The sequence below is a fragment of the Amia ocellicauda genome, chromosome 7 (assembly GCF_036373705.1).
Source record: "Amia ocellicauda isolate fAmiCal2 chromosome 7, fAmiCal2.hap1, whole genome shotgun sequence".
NCBI classification, from domain to species: Eukaryota; Metazoa; Chordata; class Actinopteri; order Amiiformes; family Amiidae; genus Amia; species Amia ocellicauda.
Window position 1 is genome coordinate 29,263,972 of NC_089856.1, and position 26,623 is coordinate 29,290,594.

At 42.9% G+C, this 26,623-nt stretch overlaps 1 protein-coding gene across 2 annotated transcripts in view; it reads right to left on the minus strand.

The window, feature by feature from the left end:
• The window catches only part of LOC136753166 (chloride channel protein 2), a 177,411-nt gene that overhangs the window by 76,282 nt on the left and 74,506 nt on the right, over window positions 1–26,623 (minus strand). For both annotated transcript variants that reach the window (XM_066709052.1, XM_066709051.1), the window contains exons 3-6: window positions 11,094–11,225; window positions 5,524–5,652; window positions 5,260–5,393; window positions 430–507 (exon numbers count right to left, since the gene is read on the minus strand). In XM_066709052.1, the coding sequence (XP_066565149.1) occupies window positions 430–507; window positions 5,260–5,393; window positions 5,524–5,652; window positions 11,094–11,225 (473 nt within the window). The remainder of the gene's footprint in view (window positions 1–429; window positions 508–5,259; window positions 5,394–5,523; window positions 5,653–11,093; window positions 11,226–26,623) is intronic.

Below are 26,623 nucleotides of genomic sequence, written 5' to 3' on the forward strand. Positions count from 1 at the left end.
GTAATTACTAGCCAAATATTTAACACAGTAACATCAAAATAGGACTCTGCTCTATTGCTTGAAATCGGATGAAATCGAATTTCACTGTGAAATTCAGGAAATTGAGGAAATCCTGGGATGCATTCCGATATCATGAAATCGGATTTCATGGAAATTTCATAGTGTAACGTGGCCTTAAGGTCAGCACTGATCAGTAATCAAAATGTTGATGCCATTGGAAACACGAAGATAGAATAGGTTAGTATAAAGACCAGCAGAATGTTAACGAAGACAGAAAGTATACTTAAAATCCTCAGTATTGCTGGAACTCGTATTGGGGAATTTCCAAAATCGATTTTCTTTGTTAGAAGAATGAAGAAGAATGACTTATACCAGTTATATTTTGTTTAATTTAAACCAGAGTGGGGCTAAAACTGTCATTCCTCTTACCTCATAGATACCTCCAAAGAGAGACATGAACTTGCTCAACAGAGCTGCACACAGGCTGGCAATGTGCACAAACGGGCCCTGTAAGAAAGAGAGAGAGAGAATAATAAATGCATACATGAATGAACAAACAAACCATTTTCACTTCCTGTGGATCAGCATGATTTGACCTCACCCATGGATACCGCACAGTTCCCACTCTGTGCATCACCTTTCAAATACCCTTGAAATTGCAGTGTGTGTTTTGTTTTAGCTGTTCATTGATGTTCTAGGTTTTAATGCACGGTAGACCCATCATTTCCCACAACGCACAGGTGATATGAGTGTAGCATGGATTTATACCCAGGCCTAGAGTGCTGTAAAGTGACAGATAAAGCTTCCTTTGCACAGCACTGGGATCCATTTCAGGTTTTATTAGCAGTCTCTGGCACAACTCTACTGATGGAGCAGAGAAGTCATACACTTAATATTATTTTAAGATCTGGGGAAGGGCATAAAGACAGCCAAACAACTTCACAACAGTGTTACCTAGTAAATCAATAATGGACAGGTTATAGCACATGGTATAATAAAAATACACATTTCAAATCAACATTTGTTGTTGGTCCTATATAAGATTGTAAGAATGCATTGAAGGTATGCATATTAGGTTGCAGAAAGGATATCTAAATGTAAACATCAGCACAGAATAAAATGGTAGATCTCTATTCCAAAAATGTCAATACACAGTACACAATACACATTACTCAGTAAACACACACAGGTGTGGGAGGGGGGAAAAAACCTCAATAATCCTTTTAACCCTTTCATACCCAAGACGTTTGTTCCATGACCATAAGACTTCACAATGAAACCACGGCAAATTAATTAGCTCCCGAACGACACTGCTCCTTCTTGTACCTAAAAGGTGATACTTGCTAATTTAGTAACTTTAAACTTTTTTATTTTTTCCGTTCACCATAAAGGAGCCTGGATCGAATTCTGCTCTAGAGCCCGCAGTGCTATCAAACTCAAAAGAGAACAGGTGAGAATGAAAAGCTCGATTACTGTTCACAGATACTGCAATTACTCAGTCTACTCAGTCTATTACTTGATCGGTTTAATGAGCACACTGGCCCCTCCCCAGCCTCGTTCTCCGGACTTGCAAAAGTAGCATCCTTTGTGTTCCAATGTGTGTCAGAGGAGCATCACAGTGACCTACTTTCCCAGGTTTTTCACCACTGCGGTCCCCTGTAGGATATCTTGGCATCCTAGCAGGGGAAGCTCAAGTTACGCGTTTCGGGGTTCTCAACAAAAGATCTGGACAGAGTGCTGTTTGAACGTGTAACGTAGCTCTCGGGCTCGTGTAATGCGGAAACGCGAGCCCCATTTCCAAGAGGACTCACTCATTAATTCATTCAGCTCCCTCCCAGGTAGCGCCATGCGAACACAAGGCCCGGTCTTGAACACGGACCCACAGTACAGCGAAGAGGACCACTATCCTGTTACAGTAGCACATGCCCCCGCTGGGAGACAGAAAGAGAGGGCATTCGGGTTATGACTGGAACAACTCTACTCCAGGGTCTATAATCACAATGAAGCTCGTGTGTAGAATGTACTTGTGTACAATTCGTTAACCGTAACTGCTCACAAAACAGAGACTGTACCCTAGCATTCTGTTCCAGTGGTATGACACCATTTCTTATGCCTGTATTTCACTCCTTCTTCCCTACATAAATCAATGCCAATGAATTCATAGCTTGCCTCACCAGTTAAAGTTGTGAAAGTTGACCTCCCTACACTCTACCCAGGGCACCTTAACACACAATCCCTCAACCTCAGAAAGCTGCTCTAATTTTACCAGCGTCTCTGCCAATGTAGACAGTGCGTCACCCGCCTCTATATTAAGCCCGCTCCTGGGAATATATCAACTTCACCAGGCTCTGTCACACTTTCCCACAATATTCCACCCCACAACCAAGTGGAAAGACAAAATCATTTCCTCGCGGCTGAATCTCTGGAAATTATTCTGCTTTTCTATTCCTAAGGATGCTCCAAGTAGAGCAGTGGTATTGCCAATGCCTCTCAATGACACCCTCTTCAAGACCTGCTCATTTAAGACTCCCTTTTTACGTGGGTACTCATTACAGGACAGAATAACTGAGCAGTCCTCAGATGCACACTTCCCAAAACCTGAATGGAGAACAGCTGCCTCCGTCAATAGCGAAAAGAAACATGTTTTTGTTTTGATCTCTTTTCAGATAACAGCTGGTGAAGCAACAAGCAAATAACTGTGACTACTGACTTACTTCTAACTTAATTCTGGATACATCTCATTAGAAACAGGTTGGGGATACTTATCTTTTCATTTTTTAATTCTCTTTAATATGCAAATAGATACTTATGCGAGGCAGCTGATATTTCAATCACGAGGTAATGAAAAAGGTTGGCCACTGCACAATACTGCCTATACTGTATATTAAGTCCCCAACAAGATTGCCTTTACTATTCCATGTGTGTGTGTGTGTGTGTGTGTGTGTGTGTGTGTGTGTGTGTAAAATCTTCCATTTAACGTATTCATTAACCTTAAGGTACTACAAATATTTAGTGTAATTACTAAATGTTTTGCACACCATCATTAAAACAAAAGCATGTTTTTGCAGCATTGAAAACGTTATCTTTAAAATCTTATAAACTGATGGAGTGGTTGCGATTTAACTTTAATTGGGGGTAACGTTAAATTAAATGCATGCTTTAAGCTAGTGCTGTAACTCCAGGCAACTCTTGTATTTACAGGCTGTGGTGTATGAATAAACAGAATGGCAAACTAGATAAATGTCACAAACTGTTATGAACCTGGGGCTGAACACAAACATAACCAACATTCATCAAAAGTCATCAGAAAAGCCTGCATAGACCACAAACTGATTGCACCCGATATTGTAGACAATGCATATGATGGATGCCGAGAAAGGTGCGGTCTGCGCTGCGTACCTGTCTGCAGTGTCCGCAGCCCCTCGCCGTGCACACAGAGCCCCCTGTGACAGATGGGTACAGCTGTGCTGATTAGTGCGCAGCGTGGGTGGGAACAAGCCCGGCTCTGACTCCCAGTCACACAATAATAATGCAAATCTAGTGCTCTTATTATCTCTGAGAGCACTGACTCATTAATCAACTCAACAGAGCTGTTTACCAAAGAGAGGAATATCAAGATGTAGCTGGAACTCAAAAGCACATGCATGCAAACAAGCACGTGGTTATCTAATAAGGAAAGGGAGCACAACATGAAAAAGTTATTCAATTTATCCCCTTCACTGAAGGCTGCCTTTCCCTGTGCAGAGGGCTTTAGATCCAACCCTCTTTTAAGTCTTTATCACTTATCTCTGATATCTTCTGTGTTCTTTTTCTAGTCTTTACATTGAATTCACAGAATCTATTTTTCATCTTTGTGTTTTGCAGGCAGAGAATCTTCACATTCAAAGAAAGCTGCAGAAACGTAGATAAAACTGCATGCCCCTCAGTTAAGAGGGAAAGGAAGCCAGTTTGCCAATTATTCATACATTTTTGTACAATACTAGGGGCAAAATAAGTGTGCTTTAAATTATATATGTTTTCAGGAGCTTTTTGTCTACGTCATAGTGGCCAGTTGAAATCCCAGCATTTTTTAGCATGCACAAATCGGTCTGTGTGATTGTCATAGTTGCATATGATATGGAGACCTGTTGCTCGATTGGCGTTTCTGCCGTGTATTAAACATGCACAGAGCAGCCCTCCCCGGAGAGCATTAAATAAATCTGCTTGACGAAGTTCCCTGACAATTCAAAACATAATTCTTCAAGGCAGAGAAAAGAGACTGTTTTGAAGCCGATGCAAATATATATAATTTTAAATAAAACAGTGGATTTAGATGAACATCGAATGCTGTAAACATAAGATCTCTGTTCAAATCCAAAAGTTTTTAAACTCAATTTATTCAGAGAGAGACACCAATTACAGATGCTTCTGACGCATCGGGGTTCAGGGAATGGAGTCAATCAACATGCATAATGAACAGAAAAAGTACAAGTACATCACTTAACCAGTGGCTGAAACGTGGTGACGAATAACGTGATTTTCAAAACCCTGTTATTTGCAGTTTATTTCCAGCTCTGACAAAATATAATTACACCCTAAGTAGTCTCTCTACTCCTAGGGCTTTTGATCCAGCCTGGATTAAGTATAGTGGTAGGACCTGATTCCTACGCATTCTGTTCAAGCTGCTCGAAAGAAAATAATAAACCCCAAAAAACAACAAAATACCAGCTGTGCGGGAACCAAAACCTCAAAATCCCACCAACTGCTCTCAAATAAGGAGAAGCGAGACAGTGTGGATTGGATGCTAATATTGTGAGCGGAGAATATAGCAGGATACTGCAAGTGGGACTGTGACAACTGACAGACTGAGGAGGTGGGGTTATAAATTAAAAAAAAATACTTCAAGTGGGAGGCACTCAGGAATGAACAGCACACTGACACTAAAGCTATCAGAATAAACCTGCCACCCCCCCATACATCACCAGCAGCTAGTCTGTTAACTTCCTGGTCCTCTGAGCATCACCTGAGCTGTAAAACTGATGTGCTATCATCAGTAACTCTGTAGCATTGGTTGCTGAAATACAGTGCACCTCCTAGCTGTCTTTAGCTGCCTAGGCTTCCACTAATGACAGTTGTGAACTTGTTTCAACATTTACTGGGATGCAAGTAGGTGGTAAAACTGATAAGTGGCAACTGATTTGGAAAAATCAATCAGGAAATGGAAAGTGGGATTTACAAGCATAAACGGACCCCAACCCCAGCGAGAGACCCCTTGTGTACCTCCTTGCCCAGGGGCATGCCGCTGCCCAGTGCGCAGGTCAGGCCGATCACTTTGGCCACGAAGGTTTTGAAGGTGAGGTATTCCTTAAGCACCACCCCTCGCAGGATCGTCTTCATCTCTGGGATACCTGAGCCTGAGGGAAAGGTGAGGTGGGAGGGGGAGAGAGCGTGAGATAACTGGAATCCCCGATCTGTTTTTTCCCCATTGGCCACGTCTCTCCAATATCAGCCTCCTGGAGGGTTTTGGCAGCGCTCTGTACTCACCGACAGCCTGAGGGGCGAGGATCTGCGTGAACCCGGCTGAGAAGGTGATGAGAACGACGGGATAGGTGACCCACGCCAGGTACTGCAGGAACACGTTACTGTCCAGTCCCCCGTACATCCACTTCTGTGCTGTAAGACACGAGAGCCATAGCTGTTTAAACTCACCATCGTGACTCCCCCAACTCCCCACATGCACACACATACCTCTCTACCCTGCGCCCAGGGTCGTACTGGGCACCCCACACAGCTGGCACCAGTCCATTCTACTGCAGGTCCATGGTACAGCCCCTTGATTATACCAAATTAGCAATGAATCAAAGAAGGTTTACACTAAAAATACAAAAAATTAGTACACGTTTCCCCCTCTTATTTGTTTCACAAATATCTGAATAGATTTTATGATGAGGTCAAATATCTACAGGGATTGACTATTCTCTCGATTCTTACTTGATTTGTATATTGTCTTATTCCCCAGCTTTCAGTAAATCAGTACTACTTCATTGCCACCTGACCATGCAACATCTGCTGTCATTGTATGTGGAATGGAGATGATTTATGTTGCCAACACTGTACAACTCCCTGCCGCTTTGATGAATGGGACTTTCACATTCTTATAGGGACTGCGAATGATGCAATGTATACATGTACTACCTGACATTTTAGGTATGTATAATGTCTTAATTATAATTCTAACAGGAACCAGAACCATAATGCAGAAGCAGAAAAAATATAAAAAAAATAAGAATTTTAAGACATTATACATACCTAAAATGTCAGGTAATACAATCCTATCAGTGACATTTAAATAACTACTTGCATCAATTACTCTTTATGTGAAGAAATTCACTTTTCTGCAAGAGATTTCCTTCTTCAGGGCTAATACTACAAAATAATGCTGAATAGAGAAACCTGGGGTGGCTAATCTGACCTAGAAAATAAAATAGTTAGAGGAAAAAATACTATTAATAATAAACAATAATCATTAAGCACTCAGGTGGAACAGAGCTGCTTTCACTGTGAGCATGGTACAGAGCACAGAGGGAGCCATGCAGAGTCACAGAGTGCAAGGAACACTCTTCACTTGCTGCACACGTCGAGGGGGGCTTCAAATTCACAGCACCCACCTCCATCATACAGCCAAAAAAAAGGTCTACATTGAATGCTGTCTGTTCAGCATCCACCACACCCCCCTTCCCCAGCCCTCGGCTCTCAATCCCTGAACACACTCCCCTGGCTGCATCGCACGACTCACCTCACCCTAGCCTCTTGGGAAGAGTTCTCTAAATACAAGGCATCTGTCTTTTTCTCCTTAGTATACGAACATGCAGATTCCCACAGGTCATAGAAAAGAACTCGCTGAATAAAATCAAGTGGGAGAATGAAGGTTTGGACTTCATCAAGTCACCAGCCTCCTTGAGCCCAGGAGCCGGTTGCATAAACATTGTCCTTGTCTTAGTACATTTATAAGTAATACTACAGATAGACACTCAGTTAAAACCTGCATAAAACAATATTTCCTTAGACTGGCAATACGTAGTCAATCACTCAATGCACTCTGGGAATTTTAGGACACTTGAGGAAAAAAAACATGGTGGACGCTTCTCTAAAACAACAATCCCAAAGTTAATAGCGTCAACCCGCTTTATGTGCGGTCTCTTAAAGATGAGCAGAAACTATGGAAGAATAAGCTAAAACAAATATTTAAGGGGAAACATCCACGTACTGGAAAAGGACCTCCCTCCAAACTTAAACGGACCACAGGATTGGGTATTCAAGTCTGTGGGAAGGAGTCTCTATGTTTATTGTGGTTTGCTCGTGGGTGGGACAGTGTAGTGTGTTTTTGCCAGTGGGGGGATCCGCCTGTCAGTATCAGTGATGGTATTGCAATGCTCTCAGGCAAGCAGTTTCAGTGGAAAGACTAACTAAGGCTAACTTTTCAGGCTAAGTCTTAATTTTTATGCAACTGCTCAACTTGCATTAGAGTAGTCTAACCGTCAAATTCAGACAAGTCTAATGGTTTTGTTCTTCAATGCCACACAGAAACCAAAGTCCTATCCTATTACCATTTGCAATACCAATCTCCTAATAAAACCATGTGCTAAAAAAGAAAAACGAAAACGAGTGTGTGTGTGCGTGCGTGTGTGTGAAAACGGGAATGGATAGCTGTTAAAGGACATCAAGAACATGGATGAACAAATAGCATTCATTAATTATTTGGTCAGGATTACATCATCTTTTACCTGTATATATCCACCTATCTTGCTTTTCCCATCAATCCATGTATCCATTAACCTATCCATCCACACAAAGACAGGAATTTTAAGTACTTTTAAGGCAGCTCAACCACCAGAACTTTGACTAATACTATTTTTATTGTATTTAGTATTTTGCATTAACATAAAAAAAACAATTCAATTTTTTAATACTTATGATTAAAATCTTTAAAAATCAATTCTTAAAATCACTTAAAATTTTTAAAATCTTTGTGATTTTAACAAAAACAAAACAATTAACTTAAAATAAACGTGCCCAAAACAACAAAACAAATGTGGTTAATGCAAAACTGCTCACCAACATAAAAGTCAAATACATTGAAAATAACTGAAAATGCATTGGACAAAATAAAGAAACAATTAAAAAGGTAAAAATAAAAAACAAACAAAAAAGGTCCAAAGAACTTTGACTAATGCTGGATAAACGGTCTTTCATAGAGCCGAGCCTGTATCAGGAGACCTCCCTCCTTGTTCACCTGAGGACCCAGCAGCTCTCCCCTCCCACCTGCCTTGGGGTGCTCCTCGCGCTTCACTGTATCTCTGATTTACCGTGCCGTATTCCCCCTGCAAGAAACCACCCGCCCACGCTTACTTAATGGCTACTGCAACCAGGCGGCTTGTTGTGCAAATGAGGCAATCCAAACACATTAGCGCTCGATTTTCAACAGGGTGCAGTGTGACTGATGTAAATCCCATGCAAATTAAAAGACTTGGGAAACATTAAAACGTAATTCAGGCTCATTCCATAGCCACCCCCCCCCTTTAATTATTTATTTTACAATGTTATCATCTAAGCTAACTGCATGCTAATCAGCACTGCAGTGGCCTCATAAACACAGCAGAGACTCAGCATAGCTAGGAGTGGTTTGAGTGGGTGGCCGCATCAGTCAGTGGCCCTGAACTAATACTTAAATTAGACGACAGTTGCATCAAAGCCAACACCGGGTTCCCGTCTTTCCTTTCGGCTTTTAACATGTAGATAAAATCCCATCCATCGATTTGTAACCCATACACCCAAATTGTCACACAAAAAATACTGATATGCCTCACACCTCCATAAGTAAGAATTATTCCCTATTGAAATGGAGGTGCAATTTACTTGGCTGATGATTTCATCCACAGTTACTGACAGTCTAACCAATCTCTGCATTGACAATATGTCGACATCAGAATGAAGGAGCATAGAAGTTCAGTTCAGGAAATTGAATGAGACTGGCAGAAAAAAGAGCTTGAATTAGGATCAACGTGGTAGAAAAACAACTGTATTCTAGACCTCGGGTCCACCAAAGAAAACTGCCTATTTAGTTAGTAAACAGTACATTATCCATTACTTATTACTTATTTAGATGGTTCAATTAAGTAAAATGGCTGAAATTTACAATCACTGGAAATTATATTAAACATTATTCACAGAAATGCAATATTTTCAGGAGCAGTTAGCTGACGGCTGCATGGTGGATTAATATGCAAGTGTCTTTTTTTTCCTCCATCAGTGTCCAATATTTACAGTTTCATGTCCCATGTAATGTATGAGTGCAATTATTCCCCCATATTCTCTGAATAATTCTCTATGGTAATCTACAGATGTTTTATTCACAGAAAGAATTTCCCTTTACGTGTCATCCAACAGTCAACAAGAAACATCAGTTATAATCTATATCTAAGTTAGAACAGTTGAATTCCTCCGAACAAAATTAGTCATAATTCAGTTCCTTCACTAACTCAGAACCAGCAATTAAAATCTTATATTACTGATATCCATCCCTATAGAATCTACTGATGTAACTTTCCACTTGAAACTCGCAGTCTGTTTGATCTTATATGTTCGGTATCAAAAAAGAAAAAGTGGCAGAAGAAAACTACTAAATTGCAGGAGTTCTTCGAGTGTAGCCTACAGCTGTTATTATGAAAGAATGGTAGAGCTCACTCCGATGATAAATAATGGATAGACCCCCCCCATTATTACAGGAATTGTGAACAAATCCACACACATTCCCATTCATCTACACAGGGAAATTGGAGGAACAAACTTTGCTAAAGCTCAAACCCTTCCAAAGGCTAGGCCTCTGTCTCTGTCGATTCTGGGAGTGTGTTCGTTCGTTTCAAGGCACCATCCATTCCACCATCTGGGCCTGAACATCTACCAGCACATTACTCCCTTCCTACACTACAGCACAGAAGTGAACTGCTATACAGTGCTATGCAGTGTTACTATACAGGACTCCCTCTGTGTGCTGCTGCAAGAGGCTATTAGACTGCTCTGCCAAGGAGGGGGATGAATATTTATCATGAGCCTAGTAGAGTCACTGATCCCCCTTCTCCATGTCCTCCCCCCAGGTCACCAGCACCACTATAGCTATAGTCCCACAGGCAAGCTGTGCTTCTGCAAGGATGCGTTTCGCTTTTTACTCCTCTGATCTTGGAACAGAATGAACATCTCAACTATCATATCGTTCCAGGCTCTGAGATATGAACCAGCTCCTCAGTGACTCTCTGTGTAAGAGGTTTAGGGCTGCCGAGATTAACATTTTACTACTGCGGTCAATTTGGCTAGGGTCATTTTCATCAATACTATACATGGCCTGCTTACCACTTCCTTTTTTAATGCCAATAAAGAAAATCAATCTACAGCAAGATCTATTAGTGTTCTGTGGACAGAGATTTATATATAAAATATTAGTGAATCAGCTTTACTGTCAAATGTATTCTAAAAAATAAAAAAAAATAAAAAAAATCTGATATCCATCCCTATAGAATCTACACCAAAATCATCCTATTGACTAAGAGGTCTAGCTGGACCTGTGTATGCTCCCCTGATGCATTTAGATTTTAGTTAACAGGGGATGGACTTTAATTTACATGACCGAACATTCTTCTGCTCTACTGATCAGTACCCAGACTCCACGTGCTCAACAGGGCGTCTCAAGGGGCAACTCCCAGAGTGCCGATTCAGCGCTCCCAGAGGGCATGACGCTCTCTCGGGAAACCAGGAGAGCAGAAGTCAGTCTCCAAGGACAGTGCTACTGTAGATTACACAGTTGTCTCAGGGCAGAGAGCAGCAGAGGTGGGTCTGTGCGTGTTGGATACGTCAGAGCTGTCACTCACACATTCTTAAAAGGCCAGGAGGCTAACAAAAAAACATTGGTTCTTTCCATTATTGTTGTCTGCATCTGCTTCTCTCTCTTATGCCAGGGCTTTGCTTAGTCTCACGTTTTCCCATGTGCTTGTTTTGTGATATGACAATTTTTGTTGTTTGTTTGTTTAATTTGATTCCCAAAGGCTCCCTCCCGCCCTCACCTTGCAAACAGATGGCGATGGCAAAGTCAACTACCCAGCTGACCAGCGCCATGAGGAGCCCCAGCAGGATGAGGAAGATCCAGTCTTCACCCACCCGGGAGATCAGGAACTTCTGGCATCGCACTGTGCAGACTGCAGGAGAGGAGGAGGAGGACAGGTGAGACAAGAAAACATTCCCAGCTTCCCACCCAGACATGAGGTGAACAATTTCCCTATTACCCATACCATACATGTTCAAAAAGATAGTCAATTAAGAAATTATTTGTTTACTTATCTGTGGGTTGAACAAGCTTGACCTTGTTATAAAACATGTGGCAGATTCTGTCATCAAGACTGTCAATGATAAACTGCTCATTATTAGGCACATACAGTTCTCTATATAAAAAAAGATATATGCACATTAAAAAAACAGTATGCTAATGCAGATTCCCAGACTTGAGGAGATCTGATGGAGACGACTACACTTTAGGGAATAATCCCTGCAATCTGGAATGTGTTTCTTAACAATGATATCAGGACTTGAGCTGTATTTGGCAGCCTGAACAGCCGTGCACAGACAAACACAGAGCAGTGGAGATGCAGTGATATCACAGTCAGGTTCACCATATCTGGAAGTGACAGCAATCCTGGATAGACAGGCCCCGGCACATTAACAGCTGATAAGCGATTTACCATTCACCACAGAGAGACAAAGATGCATCTGTAGTGGCTCAGCACTACAGCATCTAGAAGGGACTGTTGTAAAACATCTTTGGCATCAAGTTCAGTCACGGCCTTTGGAAGCATTGGACAAAGTAGTGTTTGAGGAAGTGATGGGGAAGGAAAGTACTGACAATAACGAAGGTAAAAACCCAAAGCAAAGAGTAAAACACTACAGGCCTGAGATTTAAAGAGGCTTGGAATAGCTACAGTGATTGGGATCATGAACCTCTGGACATCAGATCTTCAAATACTTAACCTGTGGAAGAACTATAGTAAGAACTATATGCTTCAGTTTTCTTCATTTGTTAAGGGTAATAAAAGCTGGGCTCTGTCCAAGCTTGTACTGTTTGTACTGAACGCAAGCAGGAGGAAACCTGACTCCAGGGCTTTTCTCTATCAGTGACTTCATCCCACAGTGAATGGAAAGATGGAGATGCATGTTCCTTTTGCAGCAATTTGCTTGAGCTTTAATAATTTAAGGCTCATTAGTCTGTTGTAAAACAGAGGCTGGCTGGCAACTGGAGCTCCACTATTCAAAGCCTGTGTGAGCCGAATTGGCACACATGAGCCAATATCGACACGCCTCGGACAATACTGCTTGAGAAAAAATAAAAAGGACAACAATAGGTGGGTAAAGAACCCAGACAAATTAAAGCCCAATCTAATTTTATTTAGACTAAACCAGTGCATAAATTAATGTTTAATGTGTTCATTAACCGGGCAGACAGGGTGTAGGTGCAGTTATGTGTGTGTGTCTATATTCAGCCACCACAGGCTCGGAGATGGAGCACTGAAAACCCATTAATCCTGGGAGAAAAACCTTCTATTTATTGTCACTGGCTACACTGCAGCTTTTCACATCTTAGATCACATCTGGGCGGACATATTGGTGAAGAGTTTCAGATAGAATAGATTCTCCCTATTTGGTACATCAGATGGGGGATTGCATGTTAGGCAATTTCATTCTATACTGAGATTGAGTTATGAATGGAACCTCACAATTTAATATGTCATCCACAGAATCGTTTTGAAATAAACAGAGTTCCTAAATACCCACCTCACCAGTTGCCCCACCACCCTCATCATGTGTGCACACACACACACAAACACACAGAGCTGAATATTATTCTCACAATGGGCCAGGGAGCAGCTCTGGGCTGTTTCAATGCAGAGAGCCCACACAGCACACTGCAGGGAAGCTTTGCATAGTGTTATATAATGCTGTGTTGTAAGCCTAGGGAGAGAGAATGTTTTTTCGTGTTTGATGCTGTGGCGTTATGCGTTCTGGGCCATAATTCATAAGAAGAGGAGCTGCTCTTTGAAGGTTCAACTTTTGTGAGCAAGCTTAACTTCTTTTGCAATGTACAGATGTTGATCCCCCCGCGTGCTATAATTAGAATGTGATGGGAATTATCTGATTAGTGTTGGGAGTTTACATGCTTTTAAATTGTATCGGGAACAAAAAAGGAAGAATCGTCTCATTTGTACTTAAGCACGGGAGCGCCTAAGAAAGATCATGTCTCTCCAGATTCAAGTAAAAAGGGATGCATGATTGCTGTTCTTTTAGAATTGATAGAATTTAATTAGAGAAAAAAATATTAACTGGAAGAAGTATAATATATAGAAGTCACCCTCACGGGCAGAACAACTTAACAGGTGTCAGGAGTCAGTTTCAGCAAAGCAAGCAAGTGTCTTGGTACAATAATTTCTCTGCAATCATGTTCTGATTATTATATTAAAAATTTCAAATGCTGAATTTGCATAGAGCCAGGAATGTATGGTTTGGTATCATCATGCCATTAATTTATCTAATACTTGATTACTCTATATACCTATTACATTATATTAGCACTACTTTGCATAGTGCCCACAGAGTGCTCTCCAAGGACTGAAGCCAGGAGAGAGAGAGAGAGAGAGAGAGAGAGAGAGAGAGAGAGAGGAGAGATCAAGTTCATAACCCAGAGGAATTAGGCAGACATTAGTTCTTAATTCATCTCCATTCAGCAAACTTGAATAATTTAGAGCAGGGATCCGCCTTCAGACAAATTAAGATGTCACACCAGTACTGGTTAAAGTGTCCAAACATTCTTTTTTCCTTTTTTTCTTTTTTTTTTTTTAAGGATAATAAAATGAAGTTCTTGGCCCAATCAAGCTGTCAGCAGATGAGTAAGTGATGGCTTTTTAATCACCTCCCCTTTCCCGAGCACACATCTCTCCACTTGTTTGGTTCCTTCTTGCCGTTAAATAAGATGTCCTTCTCTGGGCATCTAGAAGAGATGCTTCCCGTTAATTAAAATTGATAGTGTTCTAAAATATGAGGCAATTCTGTTATACTGGGCGTTGGATTTCAGGGCTGAACTGTGATCGCAGCTAAGGCATGCAGGATATACTGAAGATGATGCTCTTTAGGAGTGTCAAAATTGGAGACAGTCACGAAAAGAGGATTTAACCTGGAATAAAATGAACCAGGGATGTTAATGACGTCAGAGACAAAGAGCTGAATTATGGTTTTACGGTTGGCACAATAAAGCTGCACCGATTACATTAAGGACTTTGGGAGGAAAAAAAAAATGAAAGGTACTTTTTTTTTTTTTTTTTTAACGCAGTTAGGAGCCCCCCATATGCACCCTGCCTCCACAGCACTCAACCGTTGCATGTCCCAGCACAGCTGCAAGCCATTTTTCAGACAGCATCTTTTCAGCAGACTATGAGAAGGACCATTATCCTTCTGTACTTAGAGGAGCAGGGCTGCATGTACCCCTGCGGTCTGACAGCCCAGCATGCAACTGGGCTTAACTGAGGTTGCCGTGGAGACCGCAGCACAATCCACAGCCAGTACCTCCGAGGCTACCAGGAGGGTGCAGGTGGCCGAAGACGGACAGAAGAGATCACATAACCAGCCGAGCCCCACTGCACACAAAGCCTGGGGTGCCCTGTACTCCGTCACCCTCTCCATACACTGCCAAAGCTCCATTTGGTCAGTTGACTTGTTTTGGGATGGGAGTGTATCATTTGTTATCCTTCTTGCCAAATGACTTAAAAATCAGCTGTCTGGAAGTTTTTTGTAGCATATGGAAAAAAGAATGACAGCAATATCACAGTTTGTGCCACCATTGTTAATTCTATAATAATACCAAGACAGGCAGGAGGGAGAACACTGAATAACAGGAGAGTGTATATGTACAGCAATCCTTCAACCTTGATGACTAAAGAGAAAACAACACAAAACAAAGAATATGCATCTGTGTTTCCCTCCCTGTGACAGATGAGTAGCATTCTCTGTGTAATGTGATAATTTGTCTAGCCTCCCGCAATAGGTGGAGATGATGTATGGTCCTGTTGCAACATGGTCCCAGGGGCTTGCTCAGAGATGACAAGGCATCAGAAAGAGTTTTTCTTAGTGGCATAGAGACCTCTACCAACCAATTGTTGGAACTGCCCAATCAAGGGCAGGCCGATGAAAAAGATTATGGATTTCTTGTGTGGGGGAATCTGAACTTCGAGGTTTCAGCTAACACCTAATGGGTACTGTGAGACGCACTGCTCTGTAAGAAACAAAATAACAGACCAAGCGGAAATGGTTTCTCTGTGAGAGAGCCTGGCGTCCAGACAAACACCAGAGTCTGCTTCCCAAAGGTGGGAATGATGATTCCGGTCAGGATGACTGGCATGGGGGGATCATACCTGGAGGGGAATAGGAGACCTAACCCAGGAGGGCAGGGGGGAAGCAGACCAGCTCCATGCTAAAGAACACCTGTAACTGGCAATGTTGAAGACACAAATATTTTCATTGGTTTGGCTAAATTAGCTTTTTGAATTGTTGGTATCTGGGCAAACATTTCTTCTGCATTTGCTTCCCTTACCCCCTCCTCTAGCCTAAAGGCAGAGCTAAGGACAGACAATATAACAGCTGGAAAAATACCAGTTTTTAGTGATCAATGCATGCAGCGCATGTTACAGAATCATTTGGCTAGTTTAGGAAAGACACACAAGTGGTTTACCTTCTGCTGTGTCAGAGCTCAGAGCTGGTTAGTCCAGGCCTGATGGCAGAGCAGTTAAGATCATTAGCCCTCTGTAGAGTAAACACCTCTTTAAAACTGGGGAACTGTCACTTTAAACCCCTGTGTCCAGGCAGTTAGGCAGACTGGCTCCATAGCACCCTCCAGCTGCCATAGCAGTTTATAGCAGAGTGCTCTCACAATGTTTGTGAAGTGCTAGTTGGGCTCATTGGCGATGCATTCTTACATGGATGAGGTATTTTTAGAAGACATTCCCGCATTCACATCTCTCAGCTATAGTTGATCTCCTCCGTACAATAAAATATAAAATGAAATTCACCCAAAAATTGCTGTTTCCATACTATTAAACAGGATTAATGCCCCCCTGCTGTGTCACTGTGAAAGCAATAATTAACCGGTGACAGTTTTTTTCCTCTCACTGTGTGCTATGACGTCCTACCAGTTGGAAACTATCTCTCTGGTCTCCGGGTAAGCTCGCGAGACTGCTCCTTTTGGAGGGAAGTCCACCTCGCCAGGGCAGAGCGAGCCGCCGCTGTGAACGGCCGCCACCGCCGCTTCAGAGCAGAAGCGTCTTTATCTCCCTTCTGCAGCATTAGCTCTCTCAAATGAAGATTTCAGTTTAATGTCAGTATCAATGGAACCCACCGCCAAGGATCTGACTAACGCTTCAGATGGGTGCAGTGTGTGCAGAGACAGCGGGGGGGCTTAGGTTAGCCGAAGAAATATATATTTCCTCAAACAGCCTTATGTCATAGGGAAGAAGGGGGGGATTTTAATAACGAGAGGCATAATGCCATTTTCTTATCTCCAGTCAGCGTGGTGCGATTTGTTTTCATGTGTGTATGAAGGAATACGGTTGCTTTTAATACATTTGCACATCACTGTATGCCTGCATGCGTGTAAATCTAAATAGGCCCCGCATCCACAAAGCAACACTGAGAGAGCAGTTCAGTTATACTAACTTTCTTGGAATCTGAAAATACTGCACATAGCGCCACCCAGTGGGCGAGTTTGTCACTGCACAAACAAAACTATTGTCTTGGCTCATTTTCAACGTAACAAGTGCAGTGCAGTCATCAACTAAAACAAAAAAGACAACAACCATTAACGAATCCCCTTAACCTCTCTTGGAAAGGGTATCTTTAATTGGATTGCCTGAGGGCTTCTTTTCTAAATTCTAAGTGAGCTAAATAAAAAAAAGTACAGTGGACACATTTGACATTTTCCAAATGCTGCTTAGCCTCAATGAAACCTTGCACTAAATTAGTCAACAGAGGCGCTGTTGCTACAGTTGGATTTTGCCAAGGCAGATTTTGTGTATATTAATGCTACTTCCAATTAACTAATCAATCACTTTGTTGAAGAAGACAAATTAGCTTAGACCGCACCACTCAGTCAAAGCAGCCCCCTGCAGTGTAGGTAAGTAGAAGCCTAGGGGCTGGTTCATAGCACATTGGTGCCCCTGTAATACAGGGAGATCAGCGAGCAGAAAACATGTGCCAATGCCAAGAGTAAAGAGAGTTGTAGTGAGAGCAAGAGCAAGAAAAAAATAAGTGTGAAAGAGAGAAACTGTGAGAAAAAGAGAAAGTGAGAAAAAGAGTAAGAGAGACCACAGGAACATCTGCTGTGGGCAAGAAGGACAGCGGTGAGAGGACAGTGCCAGGGAACACACAGTGCATGGAGGGTGGCACGGTCTGCCAGCACTGCAAACAGCTTAAGTGCAGGCACTGGGCGCATATCTCACAGCTCCCAGCTCTCTACCTGCCACATCAGAAAGGCTCTCCCTCCTTTGCCTACCTCTCTTTTTCAGAAAATAAACAAACTTCTGTTACAGGGAAATGTTTAACATTCTCTCGACGGGGCATAAAATAATGACATGTGGCAGCAGATCCTTTCCTGAGTGCTAGTGCTTTGCCAGGTGGGCAACGTGCAGAGAATCACATCACAGCAAGCATCACTGTTCTTCCACAGTCTACCTTCTTTCCATTTCCAAGGCAACATAATTTCTCCTCATTAATAGCACCCCCTCCGCCGCTCTCCCCCTGAGAGACAGACACACACACCTCCTAGTCAACTGCTCGACAACACGTCACTCGCCCCTGGCTACCATCTCCCGTTACCATGGAGATTACCCTTCTGCACAAGCCTCCTTGTAGAGGAGCAGACAGTGTACCGCACAGGACGCAGCCCCGTGCACTGACATCCTGAGCATTGACACCCTGACTGATACACACAGCTGTTCACAGGGAAGGCATTGCTTCTGGGCAGATCCTGAGCAACTGTCAGTGTTCCAGTCCAAGGTTGCATCACTGTTGCATTAAAGAGGAGACCGACCTCTGTGAGAGGGGGTGTGTTTGTGTGTTGGACGGGTGGGAGGGGGCAGCTCTGGACATGAGATTCCAATGATCTAAGTTTAGGGGCTACTGGAGACTGCAGGCAAATTTCAGTGCCGGCAATTCAAGGAGTCTGCCTCACTAATACAGTGAGGCACAATTTAATCATAGTCCCCTGTTAAGATCTTTTATGTGGTTGTCTGAGCTGTCACCAGTCCATAGAACCACCCCCGCCCTCTCCATCTCTCTTTTTCTCCTTCAGAGTAGTGCAGAGGGGCGGGAGGTTCTAGGCAGCTGTGCAATCTGTTTTTTGCCAGGCTTGATGGATGGAAGAGAGGTGACTAATATCAGAGAGCCCCAGTCACCTGCTGCTTTTCACCGGGACTGGAAATTGCCCTTCCTCTTCCAACACCACAAGTTTACTGCAAAATCAATGGTCAGTGCTCGGGACCAGATGCATGAACCGGTCCAATCCTACGATTGTGTGGCCCACTTCCATCTCTGTCTCGGCCACACCCTGTGCTTTGATAAAGTAGCATAACCTCTCGCTGTACCACAGCCACTGCCCTACTCCCATCACAAGGTTGATTAAACATTGAATCAGTTAAAGCTGCAAATTGCTTACAGGCAGGGAGAGAGTGAAAGAGAGAGGAAGTAAGGGTGAGAGAGAGTGAGAGAAGTTAACTTATTTTGGGCGTTTTTTCTCAGAACTCTGAACGAACAGAGGAAATGCTAATCTTCTGTGCAGTGTGCGCAGGCAGGATGTTCAGCAGGCAGCTCTCAGAGGTGTAAAAACCCCGAACCAGGCAGGACCGAGGGGTTGCGCCGGTGGAGAAGCTGCATGCTGACCTGGTGTTGAGTTGACATTTGAAAGCCTGGCAGGGCGACAATTACAGCCAGGAATGGAGTGGGCTGGCTGCAACACTTAGTGATCCAGGAACACGGTGTAATTCATGGCTCAGGGGAGACAGGATGAGAGGGCCTGAATCCAATCCAAACCAGACACATGTCACATAATTACCCAGCAGCACTGTGCCAGTTCAGACCCCGCTTGATGCAATATCACGGCTGGGACAGGAACCCTTCAACACCCTGTTCACCTCATCTCCCATCAAAACTCAACAGTCCTGCCATGAGCCTCAATGATGCACCCAGTGCACAGCCCTGATTTTTGTTTTCTACATTTTACCTGAACATCGATACACTGTGCAATGCAATAGCAGCAATAACTTGCTTACACTTATTATTAACCATGTGGATTTGTATTCTAAAATAATTCCTACTTCCTGAAAATCATAACTTTTGACAACGTCTGCAGTCTGTTAAATGTCAGCACCTCCTTCTCTCCTTCTCTCCTCCTGTCAACCACAAAATAACTTATTATGGATTATAGGGAATACAGGCCATAATCTCCAGAGGATCAAAGTTTCAGAGCAGGTAAAGTAAGGGGCAGGGAGCTCTGACAATGGGAGATGTTCCTCTAAGGAAAGAAAACAAAGGGAACCCACTAGTAGGAAAGTCCTGAAATGTTTGTACCTCAATGCCAGGAGTATAAGGAACAAGATGTTGGACTTAGAAGCCACAGTGCTGGCATGCGACTATGATGTTGTAGGTGTGACGGAAACATGGTTTACAGAAAACGATGGGGAAAGATATCGCTGCTCTAGAGGCAGTTCAGAGGAGAGCAACTAGACTTATTCCAGGTCTGAAGGGAATGTCCTACTCTGAGAGACTGAGGGACCTGAACCTTTTCACCCTGGAACAGAGGAGACTACGTGAGGACTTGATCCAAGCCTTCAAAATCATGAAAGGCATCGACCACATCAAACCAGAGGAGCTTTTCCAGATCAGCAGGGACACACGTACCCTGGGACACAAATGGAAATTGGGCTTCAAGGCATTCAAGGCGGAAAACAGGATACACTTCTTTACACAGAGAGTCGTCACAATCTGGAACAAACTCCCCAGCCATGTGGTAGATGCTGAAAATTTGGGAACATTTAAAAATAGACTGGATTGGATCCTTGGATCACTTAGTTATTAATGGACACCAAACGAGCACGATGCGTCGAATGGCCTCCTCTCGTTTGTAAACTTTCTTATGTTCTTAAAGTAAACAGCATTCAAATCTGAGAGACATTCTACTTTATTTTCCAAGAAGGTGTTCACCAAAACAGTTTCATTACTAATTTTTAATTGAGGAGGAGAAATTCCCCACAGATGTTGCAGAGATATCCCAAGGATACAACAGCTACACTGGAAACTGATGGAGCCAGCCTTCAGGATATTCACAGCCAATCTGATGTACACCAATGATTTCTGAAAGGGTTTAACACTACACTAATTGCCCTGGCAGGCTGCTACCTGGAAAGCTATGGCAACCTAAGTAACCTCAGTAATATATGCAGGGCCTAATTGGGGGAAAAGCTGGTATCCTAGGATGAACAAGGCTATTGTGTCAGTCCTGCACCTGGGTAGTGCTTGCTAACTCCCACCCACTCCCTGGTCAAGCCTACAGTGGTTACTGGCAAACCAACACACTGACAGCCGGCCGGACATGCACAGCGGCAGGGCCATAGGGCAGCACAGGAAGCCAATCAGTCCAGCACGCCTCTGCCCTATTGCCCTCCAAGAGGATGGACCGAGCCTGCTCCTCCCGGGCCTGAAACACGGCGGCAGGCCGGATACAGCCCGGGGCCTCAGACAGGCTGCCGTCCCCCCTGGACAAACACAAGCTGTCAGATGGCATCCAAACCAGCCTCTCTCACCCAGGCAGTGCCAACCTTCAATATCAAAGTCTGTTGCTTGTTGTTTTGTGCTTTCAGAAATCCAAGTCCTCCCCTTTCCTCTAGAGAGTACCCTTCATTTAACACCTGTCTCATTTAGACTTATGTACAGCATGTTTCTATACTTTATTCCCTTGTTCTCTGGATGGCATGTGCCGGTAAATAGTATGCAGTGCCATGTTCACATGGGGATTCTATTAGAGTGGATTGTTTTAAAAGTGGATCAATAAAGTGGGATTTTTTTGTGGTTTTAAATCAGTGAATAATTCGACCATCCAGGAGCTGTAAATCTAAAGGGTTGTTTCCATTTTTTAATTAATTTCAGGTTGAAGGCAGAAGGTGACATGTTGGTCTACAAAGAATTCAAAGAAGATCAGCTTCCTCTTCTCTCACTCTCTCTATCCTGGCTTGGGAGGAGAGCCACAACTCCCAATCTCTATTTCCCTCCTACCCCCTGCAACTCTCTACCATGCCGCAGCCAATCACAGGAGCCAATTCCTGCCACAACGTCACTAGGTCTGCAGTGCAAACACCATCAATAAATTACATATAAAAATCCCCTTTCTGGGTGACAGAGCTGGGGAGCGGTATCCGTAGACAATTTATAATTCACAAGTTGGATATTGCGTACATTTTTTTTTTATATACATATCCTTTCCTGACAGGCACAGCTTTGCTTAACAATGAGAAACCAATACAGCCGAATGCATCAGCAACCAGGACCAGGATGATGAAAAACCATTGGTTATGCTTGTCAGTAATCTGACACTATTTTTATTTTTCGGAAAGTAGAACTCAAAGCTCACACTTCATGGACCAAAGCGAGTCATTCAAGATTACCTGCAGTTATTAAAAGTGAACCTAAAGTCATCGGGTTGCGAGTAAGAGCTCTAAGTTTGGCATTCTAGATTTTAACCTGACTTTTGCTGCTCTAGGAGGTTGTAAATAAACTGTTTTTTCACTTGAAACTAGCCCTACAAAGATAAGTTGAGACCACTTTAACAACGCATTTGCAACACTGACTTCCTCCTACACACAACTGCGGTGCGCTCACTGCCTGCTCTCAACAGCACCAATCCCTTCCTAGGATTCTTGTTTCTGCCATGAACCATGAACTCAATGCAGACATTCAGCAGTATAGCCAATTCCCCCAAGGTAGAGCTGTTTGCACCATGGAAACATTGCGAGTAGGACATCAGCCAGCTGTCTTTCGGAGAGGGTCATCTGCTTCTCTGTCCTTCTGTCTCCGTGAGGGGCCACAGCCTGGGGAAGGTTTTGAGGGTGGGGGGTAACTGCATTGGCAGATGTTGTTGGGCTTCCCAGAGCTCAGGGGCTGCCCCTGTGCAGTCACCCAGCATTACAACCCACTGATGACATCACACTAGCGTTACAGCGCCAACTGGCCCTGAAAGGCACACTGCGGGAAGTCAGGAAAAGAGCCTGCCGGCACAGCTCAACGAGATAATCTGCGGAGTCCTTCCTAGCACTTTATGGAGGATGTTTGTGCTTCATTCACCCCTGACCACCACATGCCACAGATGCAGACCCATCCCAGGACAAATCAGAGGCAAAGACATACAACGAGAGCAATTTTGCTACAACACTAAGCTGACGGTGTAACCAGAGGAAGGTGCATGCACACACACACACACGCCAGCTTGCACTTATGCACATGTACAGACACACTAACAAATACAGTTACACACACAGAGACCAAACACATACAGACAAACACAACATCCAAACCACATGGGCACTCATTCTAACGTCCCCAGGTTTGGCAAGGGCAAAACTACGCTGGTCAGGAGTGTTTAGTTTTTTCTTTTCGAGTCCAAGGTCACAGTGAAAAAGGAAACTGCACTGGCTTAATAAAATATATGTATTAAGCAGAAAACAATGACACAATGCAGAGGAGCTTTTACACATAAAATAAAATGGCTAGTGAAATCTCCTCCTCCCTCTAGGAACGATCCTAGCACAGCTGTCATGGGTGAGCCATTTCGGTTTTGTTCAAGCTGACTGTTTTATGAAGAGCTGTTCTGACATTTTATTTTATTTTACAGAGAAACAGATCATGCTACCTCTGTAGAGCAGCTTAATCCATTTCTAGCTTGGGTGATGTCTTCTATAAAAGACTGCATATAAATCCCAAAATGTCTCAAACTGCTCTGTAATGGGTGTCATTTGTAGCCTGCGGTTCTCGTTCCCGATAAGACTAGCGTACAGAGTGTGTGTGTCTGTACACATGGTTCTGTATCGGCTAAACGAGACCGGACCCAGAGGATGCATAAAATGGTCCTTATTGTTTGTTGTTACACCCCAGCAATGTCTTTAAATCGTAGTTTTGTAGACCTCGAGCAAATACAGCATCCTGCGGTTCTAGAGGCTAAAGGTATCTTTTCTCTGTGGAGAGGTCTAGTCTCTTAAAATAACTCTGTATTGTCTGCATGCATGTAAGCCATGGGGTTTGATTTTTACAGTACATCATCACAGGACCCCCAAAAGTGACTAAACTGTGGTTATGCTACCCTACCCAGACAGTTATGTGAAACATGGTGTTCAAGGCCATAAACAGCACCTTATGCAGAGTGCAGAATGACGCTCTCTCACAACTATAACCCCCATCAACGAAACATTAGCAGGAGGGCAACCACAGCTCCTTCCTAATCTATGCTCCACTGTGAAGAGGCTCTGTGGTATACAGCCATCTACAGAGTGCACTCACAGGAGCCAATATTGGCTGTTTCCCAAACATCCCATATTGAATGATATTGTTTTCTTAATGAAGGCACAGTCACAGCATTACACGCATAAACAGCCATCGCAGAAAGAGAAATACACAGTATTAGTTAAAATAATAATAATCACAACAGCGTTCAGAGCATCTGTGCAATGTTCCAAAACAACTCATTATCATCCTGAGTAATACTGTCAAAACAAAAACACAAGATTACGACCTTATTAAATCGTCCAAAACAATATGTAATTCAAGTATAAAAATGCCTCATGCAGGCTGGAATCAGGCAATCAGCCAGAGCGAACAACATCTGAGAACAAGGGTAGTGGTAAAGCACAACACTTTGCTCAGAAAAAGACATGGAGTGAAAGCCCTTCTGCCTTTCTTTTTTGATGCAGTTACTAATTTAAATTAAACTTTCAAGAGATGTACAGCTATGTGCATTAACTCATGAATTCAGTGCCCCCTAAAAAAATCGAATAAAACTTAAACAACCTTGTAATGTTGTATAACATTATTTATTAATTTCAATATGATGTGTTCTGTTAGAGAGCGCATGTTCTGACCTCTATATCAGACCAAATCGGAAAACAATGATTTAAAGAGGGAGAGAGAGAGAGAGAGAGAGAGAGAGAGAGAGAAGGGGGGAGAAAAACAGTAAGAGAAAAAGAGGGAGGAGTGGGTTTGTTAGTAATTCATTAATTTAAATGGAATAACCCTTTCTAGTCTGGGAATACACAAGTCAGTTGTGCAGTCAAGGTTAAAGAATATTAAATGAACAGAAATGAACCAAAACTGTCAAAGTCTAAAAATTGTTTTGCTGAAGCTGTAGACCTTTTTCCAGTGGTGAAGTGGTCTGCCCAGAGGGGAGAGTGTCAGACAGAGACTGAACACAGATATCAGAAGGAAGAATTTCTGTCTGACACACACACACACACACACACACACACACACACACACACACACACATAAAGGCTGTGTGAAGGAGCAGCTCTCTCCTCACGGTCATTGCTTGGGGGCTCTGGGGGGATGTTGCTGGATTGCAGTTTAACCTGGTGATGAGGTGAAAAGACATCGACACAGCTGCTCCCTTGGAAGCCTGCGAACCCAAGATCAACAGATAAATAATGTAGGGCTCTAGTGATGAATTGCTGCCTTATGGACAACACATCTGAGACGCTGAGTGCAATACTTCTAATTATTATTTATTCTTTTTGTTTGGGGGGGGGGGGTTTGCAGTTTCATAGAAGTAAAATCACAGTATTTGTTTTAAACAATATATGCTTCCTTTTATCCCCCTGGGGTGTGTACATTTTAATCGATTAAGAACATGTTCTGTTTTTAGAATTGCCAGGGCGAATTTCCAAGTTCTCCTCCTCCAAAACCAAATTTGCTCACCCTTTTCTCACAGCAACTGGAATCCTTTACACAGCCCAATTTAATAAGGGCCAACGAGCATAGAAAGGAGGTTAGTTTAATTTAAGATTATTAAGCTTTCAAAAAATTAGGCGACGTTTAGTTATGAGAAAACAGACAAAATAAGGAAATAAAATTATGCAGGTGGAGCAATTCTATTTTAAGAATGAGGAAGAGAAGACAGTAAGATTAATATACAGGGCAGGAAAGACAATGGGGAGGTATGCAGTCAGATGCCTAAAGTCCCTGTGGTGAGATTTCTATTAAAGCACGCCTGTAGTTCAGGTCTGAGCTTAATGCATTTATGTCAATACAGTGGGTAGGGTGAAAAGGCATCTGTGAGATCTATTTTTCATTTTTTATTTAATACTGAAGGTGTTTTGTGTAGTTTTAGGGTATTATGAAGTAAATACGAGCCAGAATGGGAGGATATAAAACCATGCTTTTAGTGGCAGGATTCTCTTCCCAGCCAGACAGACATTGGCTCCTTCATTACGATACCAGCACAGCAAGGACAACCATAGCAAACCACCACACAGATAAATGAGCTCGGCACTGGGCTTTTGCTGTAGTCTGCTGATTAGCGGATGATGGATTCCAGACAAGATTGTGCCATGCTTATTGTAGTCCTACAGGTCTAAAATTAAACTAAATCATCACATTGTTGGGTTATCAGATAGTTTGTCAGTGAAATATTCAAAGTGAAGGTAACGATATTTAAAGTGATATTTCAAAACTAGGACACCCGCCCTCTACACTCACCCACCCAACTTAACACAAACCTAGCCTGAAACACACTGCAACACTTCAAGTCTTGGCACCATTCTGCCTCTTGTCAAACAGTCCCTAAAGTAGCTTTTTGGTCACTGGGGAGAATTACCCAGAAAGCCTTATACATCACCTATCGACCACTCATTAATAGACTTATTATAACATCTACCCCATGAGGTATGCCCATCAGTCCTAAAAGTCAGATATAAAGCCCAAGGGGTATGCTGCAGATTAAGGCCACTCATCACTTGTCACTGAGCCCCATGATCAACAGCTTTTCTGGGCTATAGGAAAATGCAGAGTGGTTAAAAACATGATGGATCAAGTGAAACTAATTGAGCCATGGATGTACAGCAAGGTCTGGAAGCCATTGCATTGTCTGTGTGAGGTGTGAAGATGACTGCATGTAAAGCCAGCACAATCCCAAATATTCATGACCCTCTCTCCATTGTCCCTCTGCAGTATGTGAACAGAGAACAGAGGCTCTTCTCAGCACTCAGAACCAACACTGCAGAAAGAGACAGCCGTGCTCATGTCAGCCCAGCTTTTACTGTGGAAGAAAAGCACTTTTACGGAGGAGGGGTTGAATGGCCAATATTGACTTACAACAGCTGTTCTTCCAACCAACTATCTGGGAACGAAAAGTGATAACCATGCAAGTATATCATAATTTAACATGCCCACTGTGCATTATGTATTCCAGCATCTCCGTCTATCTGAAGTGAGTGATCGCCCTAACTGTGCGGTAATTGGTATCCATGATAAA